Source organism: Lolium rigidum, chromosome 1 (genome assembly GCF_022539505.1).
Source record: "Lolium rigidum isolate FL_2022 chromosome 1, APGP_CSIRO_Lrig_0.1, whole genome shotgun sequence".
Lineage (NCBI taxonomy): Eukaryota > Viridiplantae > Streptophyta > Magnoliopsida > Poales > Poaceae > Lolium > Lolium rigidum.
Genome location: NC_061508.1, coordinates 106269352 through 106283012, shown reverse-complemented (window position 1 = coordinate 106283012; position 13661 = coordinate 106269352). Strand labels below are relative to the sequence as shown.

The window sequence follows — 13661 nt, the reverse complement described above, 5'->3', positions numbered from 1 at the left end:
TTTCAAGAAGCATAGTGGCAAAGATGATAAAACATTTGATAGAAAACCAAAATCATGTGTATTCACGTATACGAATGGCATCACCCAACGTCGCACGAACAACACGACGAACGAAATGCAAATTTCACAAAAGTTCGTCCAGCGCAACCGCACATTCTTATCCATCCTTTTCTTTTCGTAGCAAATTCCAACCCACCCCATTCCGTTCGTTCGGACACACCCTCCTCGTTTCTCTCCTCTCTCCCCGCCAACACCACAACATCTCCCCATTCTCCCTCTCTCTCCTCTCCCGTGCGAGCTGGCTGCCGCCCCCCCACGAGCGCGCCCGCGAGAGAGGGAGGCAGGGGGAGCCCGGGCGCTAGCTGGGGGGAGGAGGCGAGGCGATGGATCTGGAGAGGTCGCCGCCGCCCGATCACGCCGCGTGCTCCATCTGCCTGGATCCGGTCGGCGGCGGCAGGTCCGTCGCCAAGCTGCAATGCGGCCATGAGTTCCACCTAGGTCCGCTTCCTTGCCCCGACCTTCTCTAATTTTTTAAATTTCTTTTATTAAGAAGAAAAGCAAACCCCGACCTTTCTCTCCTAGCTTGCTTATTATGCTTTCCTGAACCGGATCCGTGCACGAGAAGATGGGCGAGCGTTAGCCCCTGTAATTCGATGTAGACCAGACGTGGTTAGATTATTGGTTATTGATTGTAAAAGGGGCGATCGGCACGGTTGAATCGAATCAGGAAAAGTTCGCAGGTGTGGATGATGGTGGAGTGGAATTGCGTGTAGAAATGGTAGTAATCGTGGTGAATTTGCGTGCACCTGTTAAGAGCTCTGAGGCCTGCATGAGCGAGGGTCATTTCCAGCATATGATTCGTGGATGATTTCCATTCGAGATGCATCGCGCCGAGGATAGCTAGATTTATTTATGGCGCGCGGCATTCTTCTAGGCTTTTAGCTATCAATTCATTTGGCTTGGTGCTTGTGGCTCCAGCGCAATCTATGCCCTCTATCCATTGCAAGGTCTATTTGATTCCATGTTGCTGTTCACGGGTTGAATGTGGTGCTTCGGTTATTATCACCATTTATGTGCCTCGCTCCCCGTAAAGCAGCCAACTGCTGCGGTGGTTGCCTAAATCATTACTGTTCCTCGAGAGTTTTGTCGCTGCCTGCTCTGTTATTTGGCTGTTTTTTTTTATGTTAGCTTAATTTTGTTTTCAAGTGTACCTGCTGTCTTTTCCTCAAACAAAAATTAGAGCTACAGATCTACACATATAGTGAATTGAGGGAATTCAATAACAATACACATTTAGGAGTTCTGGAAGCAAATTAGACTCTTTTTTCAAGTCCTGTGACCAATCAAGTAACCTGCTCAGATGAACCATGCATGCAAGAAGTGGCACATTATTTTGGAATTTTCTTCGATCATTTTCAAACAATAATTACAGCTACACATCTAGACATATAGTGAATTGAGGGAATTCAATAACAATACATACTTAGGAGTTCAGAATTAAATTAGACTCTTTATTCAAGTCCCCTGACCAATCAGGTAATAAATCATGCATGCAAGAAGTGGCACATTATTTTGGAATTTCTTTGAGCATCTTCAAACAACAACTAGAGCTACACACCCACACATATAGTGAATTGAGGGAATTCAATAACAATACATACTTAGGATTTCTGAATCAAATTAGACTCCTTTTTCAAGTTCCTTGACCAATCACTTAACCTGCTCAGATAAATCATGCATTCAAGAAGTGGCACCTCATTCTGGAATTTGCTTTGATCATCTTCAAACAACAATTAAAGCTACGTGTCTACACATCATGTAGCTATGCTAGTGAACAAATTTAGCTTGTATACCATGAAAAGACTAGCTTGAATTATGCCCATCTTTAGATTGTATATCTCATCTGATTTAGATCTTGTGTATACCACAAGCAAATTAGTCCATTTCTGTATGACTATTTTATATACTATTAGCTTTTATTGTGGGCCTGTTTTGTGCTGCCAAGCATGTCTCTATATCATTTCCTATGTGTGCATATGTATCCATGCTTCAAAATACACACTGCCATGCTACTACACGCCTGTTGAACTAAACAAATTATTTTTCTGCTAGATTGCATTGGATCAGCATTCAATGCTAAAGGAGCAATGCAATGCCCTAATTGCCGGAAGATAGAGAAAGGTCGCTGGCTTTATTAGAGCTACACACACCCACACATATAGTGAATTGAGGGAATTCAATAACAATACATAATTAGGAGTTCAGAATCAAATTAGACTCCTTTTTTAAGTTCCTTGACCAATCACTTAACCTGCTCAGATAAATCATGCATTCAAGAAGTGGCACCTCATTCTGGAATTTGCTTTGATCATCTTCAAACAACAATTAAAGCTATGTGTCTACACATCATGTAGCTATGCTAGTGAACAAATTTAGCATACCATGAAAAGACTAGCTTGACTTATGCCCATCTTTAGATTATATATCTCATCTGATTTAGATCTTGTGTATACCACAAGCAAATTAGTCCATTTCTGTATGAGTATTAGCTTTTATTGTGGGCCTGTTTAGTGCTGCCAAGCATGTCTCTATATCGTTTCCTTTGTGTGCATATGTATCCATGCTTCAAAATACACACTGGCATGCTACTACACGCTTGTTGAACTAAACAACTTATTTTTCTGCTAGATTGCATTGGATCAGCATTCAATGCTAAAGGAGCAATGCAATGCCCTAATTGCCGGAAGATAGAGAAAGGTCGCTGGCTTTATGCAACTGGACATCGTCCATCTCCTGATATTGATATAGGTGGCTGGGTGACTGGTGAAACCTATGACATCACTTCCGATCTTGTAAGTGCTCTTTTGATGGTACATACACACCTAGGGGATGAAAACAATATTGAATTGTATTTTGCTGTTCAAGTTTCGTCCTAAATAGTGTTTTTTTAAAGTTTGAACGACATATGCGCGCGACGAGGTTTCATATGAGCCGTGTATCTTACGGTTTCTGTGTGTTACTCACATTCATTTTGCTGTTATAGAAGGCTGTTTCAGTTTATGCATGTCATCATCGTCTGACAACATTTCACATGTCCCATATATATATATTTTTATTGTTTTGTTGTATTGATTTGCAGCCATTTGGATTTCAGTGGTGCCCCTTTAATGGATTCACACAACTATCATCTGTATTTGAGTAAGGATGTCTCCTCACATCTTAATAAATATGTTTTTTGAAACATGTCGTTAGTGATCTACAAGCAAGAAGCGAAATATGCACTAACTAACTTCCGTAAGAGAATATGTTGTGACTTTATATCATATCGATGGATATGTTGGTATTGCTTTTTCACATTGTCTTAGATGCTTCCTTCCTGATTGTCTCTCTTAAGTCTTATGTGTCAAAAGATTGAAGTGTAGGCCAAAATCCCAAGTTGAATGGAACCTTTATTTCTGCAACCTACTACCTTGAGGGAAGCCATTTTATTGTTCCTATCATTGACACCACCAGTGCTTGACATGCATGATTTGGGATAGTGCTTGCAGTTTTCACCCAGCACAATTTTGTAATACCCAAGGTTCCATGTTATAAAACCTAGCTTGTTTACGCTGTGGTGATACTGTACACCTCCTCAGGTTCTTCAAAGAATTATATATTTCAAATCTTCAACTTCTAAATTAGCCAGTGCTTTTTTGCAGGGAGGGTGAAGTGGAACCAACGTCTTGTAAGCATATCAACCCAGTCTTTGAACTCTTTAAGTTTCAATCTTGTTTATTGATTTTTTTTCCTGTTATGAAGATCATACAGCCGGAGATCATTCAAGTGCTGCAAGCAGTTCACTTGTTTGCCCATATCTTTCACTCCGTGGTTTTCTCCATCCCATGCATGTGCCTTCTAGTTCAAATCCAGGTACTGAAGGCCCTTCATTTCATCGCCATCCAACTGGCGCGGAAGGCCATGCATCTCCTGACTTGAGAGATGCCCAAGGTTTCCATGCAACTGAGTCAAGAAATCTTGATAGTGAGCACAGATATTTGAGTAATCTTCCTGTATCAGGAATCCCAGATCATTCTGTACCTCCATTTGGTATTGGACTACCCAGATATGAAACTAGCAGCCAACAACGATCGAGACCATATGTACATCACCATCCCCTAGTCCACAGGTATGCCCAATTCATGAATATATTTGAACTCTAAATTCCTACTTTCTAGATAGACCCCTCTTCAGAACATCAAAAGTATGGAAAGCTCAGTAAAATTTAGCTACGTGCTGCAGGTCATGCCTGTTTCTTCCTATGCGAAACCACCTAATTGCTTACCTCTTAAAAAGTTGACTTGTTCAAATACTGCAGGCCCACACCTCGCAACGGAAGCAATCTGGTGGCACCACCATTAGGGTCAGTACCAGCTGTTATGGCGGAAACTAGAGGCCATGGTCATGGCGCAAGGGGCCATATGTATCAACAGTCGATGCACTCCTCAATGCAGAGCAGCCCTTTCCCTCCTACAACCAGGAGGGTCAGGCCAAGGGCTTTGGCAATTACATCTTTCATTGCAGCAGCAGCATCCTCAGCTGAAGTTGGAGTGCCCCATGGATTTGCCCCCACTGCACCTGTAAACAGAAACCTTTCCTCTGATAGCGACGGTGTCCCTAGACCTGTTGATCGACCATATGGGTGGGGTCGGGAGGGCTTTGCACCATTTCCCTGGGTCCCTGTTGACGGCGAACCTCACTGGTGGAGCACGTTCAATCCAATCCAGAACAGCACACATGGAAGTTTTACTCGAAGACCTGTTGCTGGAGAGCGGATACTGCAGAGCCACCCGGATAATATTTACCATCCTGTGCCTCCCCAGAGGATGCCGCCGTTCTTGTGAAGGCTATTTCTCCCATTGCTGTGTATATGTCTACATTAGTCGGGAATTATTTGTTTCAAGAGAAATTGAGATAGACTGTCGAAGGGACCTGAATGGTGCCACCAATGTGCTCGGTGGTTAAGGGTTTTCTTGCCAGGATCCCTTAATTTCGTTAAAATGGCTGTTGTTTATCCTGTCGCATATGTTGCGGTGGCCAGACTGTTTGTATATTGCGCTTAAAGTGCGGTGAACTGCAACTGCTGCCATTGGACATAATTGTGATGTTGGTTCCTTGTTATCGCAGTTGCTCCTCTGGGATAATGTGTCGTTGGATGCTGCACAAGTTTTGGTAGATCACTGTTTGTTTGCTTACGCAGCACTCTTGTGGTGCTGAAACATTCCATCCTGACTCTGTCGATATAGTGCTACTGCAAAATCAGAATAGTTTACCATCTATGCTTTGAGCAATGCAAAACTAGAACTGGAGTGGGCATAGAGTCATGGTGCGGATGCCGCTTAATTTGTAGAGAAACAATACAACTTCCTTTCTTGCTCAAAGTAGAGCCTATTTTGTTTTGTTAAGAAAAGTCTTTGACTATTAATTACTAAATGAATACAAGGTTATATGATACGAAACTTGTCACTGGACTCGTCTTCAAAATTTGTCACTGAAATCATTTAATGAGTAATTGTTGGTAAAAAATTGTCTTTACGAAATAAAATACACCTTAATCATGGAACTGACGGAGTAAGCAGACGGTGCAGTTGAAGACCATCTGGGCATGGGCAGGCCCGCCCAGCCCAAAAATCTCTGGCCGGGCTTACATGTCAGGCTGGGATCGAGCTTGAATTTGGAGCCCGAACATAACGTGGTATACTCTGAAGATCTCCATCAGACGCGGCTCGTGTGACGTGCTGAACGCACGTCAGAACTGCCATAGGCCACTTATAATCTTTTCTTTTTTTTATCGTGCTTCTCGAGTCGACCGCTTCAAATTATAATGTGCAGGTAGTAACTTAATGTTCATCAAATCAAAGAATCCACAGAGCATGGGCGCATAATATTCATGTTCTCTCAAATAGTCCACAACACTACATAAAGCAGTTTGCTCCAATGGATTTCCATTGACTTTGCATTCCTCTTCGAAGGTTGGGGTTTCACAACAAATTTATATTTGACATTCAGTGTCTAGTGCAAGCTTCTATGGATCTCTCATATTCTGATTTAAAACATTCATATATGGTAGGAGTGTAAACCTGGCTTGCCTGTACCAACATGGGTGCTCTTATTTCGACTCTAGGTACTAGCTTCCTTGACTCAAACTCTGAACTCAACTCAATATGTGTAGCTTGTGGAAAACCATTCCTGGAGGATATGTGTTGTCAAATAATGGTTGGTATTACGTCAAAAAAAAATGGTAGGTATGGCCGTATGCTCTTGATCTCTTCAGCGATACTTTTTTTTGAGTCATATCTTTTGATTTTTTTTTGTATTAAAATTTTGGTTGTGTAAATCCTTGAAGTCTTCACTGGCTCTTAAAATTATGTTCTCGTATCAGCTTGATATCAATATATATTGCCTTTTACCCAGAAATACGAAACAAGAAAGGAAAATGTGTTATCTTTTCTTACTCGTCACAAAAGTAACATTATTTAGTGTGTACTAGGTTTGTCTGAATAGTGGAGTAAATTAAAATAAATCTAGGTCACCTTGCGTTCTCTGTTCTTCTCGACGGTTGTCCATTGTTAGTCACATTGTCCACCCTTTCCTTGTGATTACCCCCCTTACTGCCTCGTTATTGGTAGACGAATCCAAGGTTTTTGCCATCACCCTGTTAGTTATATGTACTGGCTGGCATCACCATACTGTCTTCGTATCAAGGCATGGTCCACTAGCTCTTCTGTCACAACACATCCTTCAACACCAACTCACCAAACAGCATCCGCGTTAATTTCGTGAGAAAGCACAGAGAAGAAAGGATGAAGCCTGGTGATCAGGGGGTACGTGAGCACCCCTTCTCTGCTTGACACGTGTCAAACGGTGTTAGTTGGATGTGAGAAGAGAACACTCTCCTCCCTTCGTTGACCGGTCCTCCTCGGTGATGTAACACACACTACATGTATTGTTCAGTATATTATTGGTGTGGGGACTGCTGAGCGTCCCCCAGGGGATTAGAATTCTAATCCCCCGGGTGGACAGCCGTTGGATGAGCTGGATTGGACCGTCCAGATCGTAACACATGTCACAGTATACCTTAGTTCCACTTTTGCTACCATAATGTACCAAAGTAGCAAAAAACGGTTCGTTTGTAGCAAAATCAATCCAATTGTAGCAAAACACGATTCACCCAAAATACACACAGATCTCGTCGGAGACTCGCCGGAGACGATGTAGCAAACATGTTGTACTATTGTAGCAAAACAATTACGTTATTGTAGCAAAACCTATCTCATCGGAGACCTCGCAAAAAAACTCGCCGGAGATGTCACCCAGGAACTCGCCGGATCGTCGCCGGAAACCTCACCGGAGACATGGTAGCAAAAAATATATGCTAAAGTAGCAAAAAAACACAAAAATTGTAGCAGCTTTTTTTTTGCTATTGTAGAAAAACCGACCTCACCGGACACCAACTTATAGCAGAAATACAGAACAATTATAGCAACGATATATAGAACAAAAGTAGCAAATCTGACTTCGCCAGAAACATCGGAGCTACAATATTATACCAATTGTAGCGGCGCAGCCGGCCGTGTGTAGCAGCATCGGCGACCTTTTGTAGCGGCACGGCGAGCCGTGTGTAGCAGCGCCGACGACCTTTTGTAGCATCCTAGCACCACCATCCTCCATCGTAGCACGAGATGCGCCACCCCTCGAAGCAAGTGTCGGTTTGCAGGCCGCGTACCCCTTGGTGAGAATTGGGGGGAGCTGCAGGCGACGACGCTGTGGAGGGGAGGGGACGGATCGGCCGCAACGCGCCGGCGAGGAATACGGTGGCGCCGACGCGTTGGTGGATTCGGCAACGAGGCTGCGTCGACGACGGCCTGCAGCAGGCTCCTTCTCCGAGCCAAGTGCCACCACCTCCGTGCATCAGCGCCCTTTTCCCCGCGCGCGGTCATCTTCTCGGCTCCGCAGGGGAGGCGCGATAGTGGTGCTCCGCGGGAGGAGGCGCAGCACCAGCGGAAGCGCGTGACGACTGTGCTCCGCGGGGTGACGCGCGGCAGCGGCGGAAGCTTGCCGGCGCACGGCGGCGGCAGATATGCAAGCGGGGCGGCGCGAGAAGGCGGAGCTGCAGCGCGGGCGGCGCGAGGAGGCAGAGCAGCGGCTCGGGCCGGCGCTCCGGCAAAGGACGCGCTCCGGCATCGAGCGCCTCCGCGAGGCACCTGCGGCGAGCAAGGAGCGAAGGACGCACAGCGGATTCCGGCCAGACGAGAGAGGAGCGCCGGCGTCGAGCGAGATGGGAGCAGCAGCAGGCCACTTACCCCGGCGGCGGAGGAGCACCCATGGGGGATTGGGGGCAGCGCGGCAGTTTCACGGGAGACAGCAGAGCGGATGGAAGAAGACGCAAAGGGATAAGGTTGGGGTGGGGCCTACCACGATCGATCTCCTCCAACGCGTCTGGACGAGGCGCATCCAACAGCTGCGCATCCGGGGGATCAGAGCGCTGTTCCCCCGGGGGAAGAGAAGCGTTTCCTTCGTGAAACTGCTGGGCGTCCCCCGGGGGATCTGATTCCCCAGCCCCCGGGTCCCCAGCCGTCCGATCAACCATTTTGACGGTTAGATTTGCATGTAGCAAAAAAACACCTCCGGCAGCAAAAATCATCCCCGGCAGCAAATGACTGAAGCAAAAAACGGTTCGTTCAGAAAACAAAATAAAAAAGGCTGGGCTCGCCGGAGACCTCGCCGGAGACCACGTAGCAAAAAAAAAGTGCTAATGTAGCAAAAATGAAAATCCGCACAACGAAGACCTCGTCGAAGATATTAACGGAGACCTCGCCGGAAATCTTGTAGCAAAATATTTATCCCTTTTTAGCAACATTGCAGAACCGTTGTAGCAAAAAAAAAAATCTACCATCTCCGACCACTGCTGGTAGCAATGCCAAATAACATCGGTAGCTGACTCGACCACCGTCGGTAGCAAAACTGGCCAGCATTTGCAACATCCCTGCCGGTGGCGGTGGCAGACTTGGTGCCGAGCATGCAACGGGTGAACCACCAGACGGTGTCTCCGACGGGATGAAGAAGTCCTCTGCCTCCGGCGGAGATCGGTCTTCCGGGGAGGGTCATGAACAAGGTGTGCACCTGCGGATCCAGGATCTCCTCGGCGGGAGGATGATGCGGCCGCCGATCTGGTCAGGCTTGGCAGTCTCGGCCGCTCGGGAGGGCGGCAAACGGCGGCGAGCGACGGCGAGCGCCCTGATAGAGCTTGGGGGCGCGGCGGAGGGCGTTGCGGCGGCTGCTGTTTTCGCTACCGGAGCATCGCTGGGGCACGACGGTGGGAGTGGCTGGGGCGCATGGCCGGGCGCTGCGGCCTGAGCTCGTGCGTGGCTGGGCTGGGGCAGCGGCGTGGATCCATGGTGCGCGGCGGCGGGGATCCATGGCGCGCTCACCGGCGGCCAAGATGGTGGGGGGTTCCTGGGCTCCGGGATGGGAGTGTGTGGTTCAGGAATGGAGCTCGGAGGATAAGATTGAAGAAGAGATATGAGAGAAAAAAAAGCGATGGGGCCCACCCACGGGCGTCCGCGCGATGCTTAGCATCCGATGGCAACGGACCAGGAGGTTGCGCAGAGTCCCATCCCCCGGGGGAAAGGAATCATTTTCCTATAATAATAGGATAACAGCAAAAAAAAAGTACTAACACCGTGAGTGAGAAATTGAATCTCAGCGTTGATCCAACGGTGGCTAGGGGTGCTCACGTATCCCCTGATCACCAAATTCACTCTCCAGAGAAGAATATACTTCAAGAGTAAGAAGATAAGAGCATCTCCAGTCGCATCCCCAAAACGGATTTGGGACGCGCCAGACAAAAAAAGTTTCCCCCAAAATCTCTTTTTGTCCGGCGCGGCCTGCTACGGTGTCCGGCGTCCCGAGCCCGTCCCCGCTACACAGGAGACACTCCGGGGACGCCGGACACACCGAAAAGCGAGGCGAAGCGACGCAGGCCCGACGCGTCAGCGGCACAGAAAAAAATTCGTCCACCGCTCCCGCCTAATCGCGCCTCTCCCGCCACATGGCTCCTCTCCCGCCGCGCATTTCTGCCATCCCAACAAATTTGACCTATCCCGTCCGCCGATTCATTTCTCCCTCCCGTCGTTGCTACGCTGTTCCTCCCGCCGCCACCCTCTTCCCATCCATGGCACCACCGGCTGCCCCCAAAAAAATTGCCAAGAAAGGGACCAAGAAGCCGCCGGGCAATGAGACGAAAGGGGCGAAGGCGCCCTTCGCGAAGCCGCGAAAGGCTCCGGCTCCAAAGAAGAAGCCGGAAGGCTAGACCGATGATCAGTGGCATCAAGACTATCTGCGCCGGAAGTTGTCGACGGCGGAGCGGAAAGGACGGAGGGCGGCGCAGCTGGAGAAGAAGGCGTTGGCGGCGCGCGCGCACTAGCACGCGCTGGCCGGGTGTATCGCTGCCACCAACACGAGCCCATGGAGTACGACGTTGCCGCCGTACATTCCGGGAGTGCTGTCCCCGTCGGCATCCGTGTTCTACAACGACGGCCCATCCGCCACTCCCGGGTGCGTGATGCCAAACTTGTCGCCGCGGTACGAGGATGCGCTGCCTCATGGCAGCTTCAACCCCAACGCTATGTTCTACTCCCCGATGTACGAGCCAGGACCCGGTCCGGAGGGCGCCCCGTTCAATGGCCGCAGGGGCCCGCTCGAATAAGGCGGTGCTGGTGCTGAGGAGGAGGAGGAGGAGGAGGGGGAGGGGACGGGGTGGAGGACGACGAGGGTGCCGGTGAGGATGCCGATGATCTCGTGGAGGTTGATGCGGACGGCGTGAACAAGAAGAAGAAGAAGGCGTCGGGCACACGAGGTCCCAAGTGGACGGTTCTAGAGGATAAATGTCTGCGCTAGTCGTGGGCGACGGTGAGCCATGACTCCATCATCGGCGCCAACAAAAAATACGGGAAGTATTGGGCGAGGATCAAGGCCGAGTTCGATGAGTGCAAGCTCATCAAGAGCGAATACAACAAAGTGACAATGAAGAGGAGCCAAAAGGCAATGTTGACGCGATGGGCCATCATCCAGGCGTCGGTGAACATGTTCCATGGGTACCATCATGACTTAGAGACCAGAGGCGGCAGCGGCAGCGGCCCCAACCCCAGAGCAAGAGCTGGCAGATGCATCCGCTACTACACCTGCATCGGCCTCTGCCTCGACGTCGGCGACGGAGCATGCACACCGGGTAGATCACGACGAGTTCATCGTGATCGACGGGCCTACGTCGACTTAGGATGCACCGTCGGCGTCGGCGTCGGCATCTCCCTACCCCAACCCCTTCTTTTAATTCATCAGTCGGCCTGTAATATGATCGCGCGCCCAGTACTTTGATCGCCGCTACTCTGATCGCGACGACTTCGGTGGGAACGATCTCTTTTGAATGCAAACTATTTGAATTCCTCATTGGGGACGGCCTTTGGGGGATGCGAGTGGGAGCGACGTCCCCCAAACGCGGCACGAACAAAACTCGTCCCCCAAACGCTCACCGGCGTCGTTTGGGCGACGCGACTGGAGATGCTCTAAATGGTGAATCGACATGGTTGATTTTGAAATTCTGGAAGTATTTCGGTTGAAAGAATAAAAAATGTGGTAAGGAAAATTCAACGTAATATTTGCCAACCTGCCAGAGATAACCTAGGAAAAACAAGCTAGGCATTACTGAAAGGACGAGATGCCGCCTAGAGTGGGGGGGGTGAATAGACGTTTAAAAATTCTTACGGATTTGGCTTGTAAGAATGCGGAATTAAACAAACGTTTATTTTACAAGCACAAATCCTAAATATGCTAGGCTCAACTAAGTGCAACAATAACAACTAGAGCTAAGCAAGATACGCACAAGATATATGTAGCACAAGTGATAGCAAGATATATGTACTTCAAGCACGATGGCTATCACAAGGAAAGTAAGCTTGGGTATAGAAATAACCAAGGCACGCGGAGACGAGGATGTATTCCCTTCCTTTGCAAGAAGGTACGTCACGTTTAGAGGGGTGGAGGTCCCACGAAGGATTCCCAACGCCACGAAGGCTCACCCTATTCTCCGAGCCAAACCCACGAAGGATAATGGCCCTTTCCTTATGGTTAGCTTTTCCTCCATTCCGGAGATGGCAAGCTTCAAAACCACTTCACAAGCTCCACGAAGGAGAAGCCCGGGCCTCTTCACAATCTTCCTTGAATAGATCACCGGAGCACCAACCACGAAGCCAACTAGGAGGTCTCCCTCCAAGAGTGACAAGCTCACGGTCTCTCACTCGAACTAATCGTGGTGGAGAGCTCAACACTATGCAATGATGCAAAGCAAGAACACTAGAGGTGTTCAAATCCTTCACACTCAAATCTCACCAAAGCAACAAATGCTAGGATGAGATTAGAGAGGAAGAACAAGGAGGAAAACAACAAATGACTCCAAGATCTAGATCCCAAGAGTTCCCCTCACAAAGAGGAGGAATGGATTGGTGGAGTTGTAGATCTAGATCTCATCTCTTAGATCTCTCAAGAATGAGCAAGATTCATGGGGAGGAATCAAGAGATAGGGCAAGTTCTTCAAAGACAACAATGGAGGAGAGAGAGTGGAAGAACTTAACTTACCCAAGGTGGAAGAAGGCCTATTTATAGTGTAAGCGCAAATATAACCGTTGGAGAAAAGTTGGGATGAGAAAACTAGTCGTTTGAGGCAGAGTCGAGCAACCCGGCAGCTGACCAGGTGGTACCGGGCCACATACCGGGCTGCCCGGCAGCAGCACCTGGTTGGCCGGGCTGGCTGCCGAAATGCCCGGCAGTAGCACCCGGCAGGCCGGGCCAAAGGCCGGGCTGACCAGGAGGCTAGGCCGATCGGCACCACACCCGGTGGGCCGAGCCAGATGCCACCCCGCCCGGTAGCAGCACTCGGCAGGCCGGGCTGTGTGCCGGACTGACCGACAGCAGCACCCGGAAGGCCGGGCCAAAGACCGGAATTCGGGACCCCTCAAAAAACCTTTTCTTTTTTCTTTAAACAGAAAATGCTCCCGAACTCCGATTGACATGAAACCATTTTTGTCAGAAAGATAACGACAAATAGAACCCAACAAATAAGGAGACTCCTCACAGGATATTTTTAGATGAATCTAGAGAGGGAGTCTCCCACCGTCAAGAAACGGTGAAGACGTCTGATACGTCTCAAACGTATCTATAATTTCTTATGTTTCATGCTAGTGTTATGACAATACTAACATGTTTTATATACACTTTACATCATTTTGATGCATTTTCCGGCACTAACCTATTACCAAGATGCCGAAGCGCCAGTTCCTGTTTTCTGTTGTTTTTGGTTTCACAAATCTTACACAGGAAATATTCTCGGAATTGAACGAAACAAAAGCACACGGTCTTATTTTCCATGGAGCCTTCCAGAAGTCCGAAGAGGAGACGAAGAGGGGCGACGAGGCAGCCACACCCTAGGGGGGCGTGATACGTCTCCAACGTATCTATAATTTCTGATGTTCCATGCTAGTTTTATGACAATACCTACATGTTTTGCTCATACTTTATAATGATTTCATGCATTTTCCGGAACTAACCTATTAACAAGATGCCACAGT

At 48.4% G+C, this 13661-nt stretch overlaps 1 protein-coding gene across 1 annotated transcript; it reads left to right on the top strand.

The window, feature by feature from the left end:
• Positions 1 to 208: 208 nt before the first annotated feature.
• On the top strand, positions 209 to 5160 carry LOC124647270 (E3 ubiquitin-protein ligase IPI1-like). Its single transcript, XM_047187268.1, has 7 exons — positions 209 to 498; positions 2113 to 2181; positions 2758 to 2852; positions 3140 to 3198; positions 3702 to 3727; positions 3802 to 4168; positions 4358 to 5160. Exons 1-7 carry the CDS (start codon positions 384 to 386, stop codon positions 4881 to 4883), a joined length of 1257 nt encoding a protein of 418 aa, XP_047043224.1. The 5' UTR covers positions 209 to 383; the 3' UTR covers positions 4884 to 5160.
• Positions 5161 to 13661: the final 8501 nt, after the last annotated feature.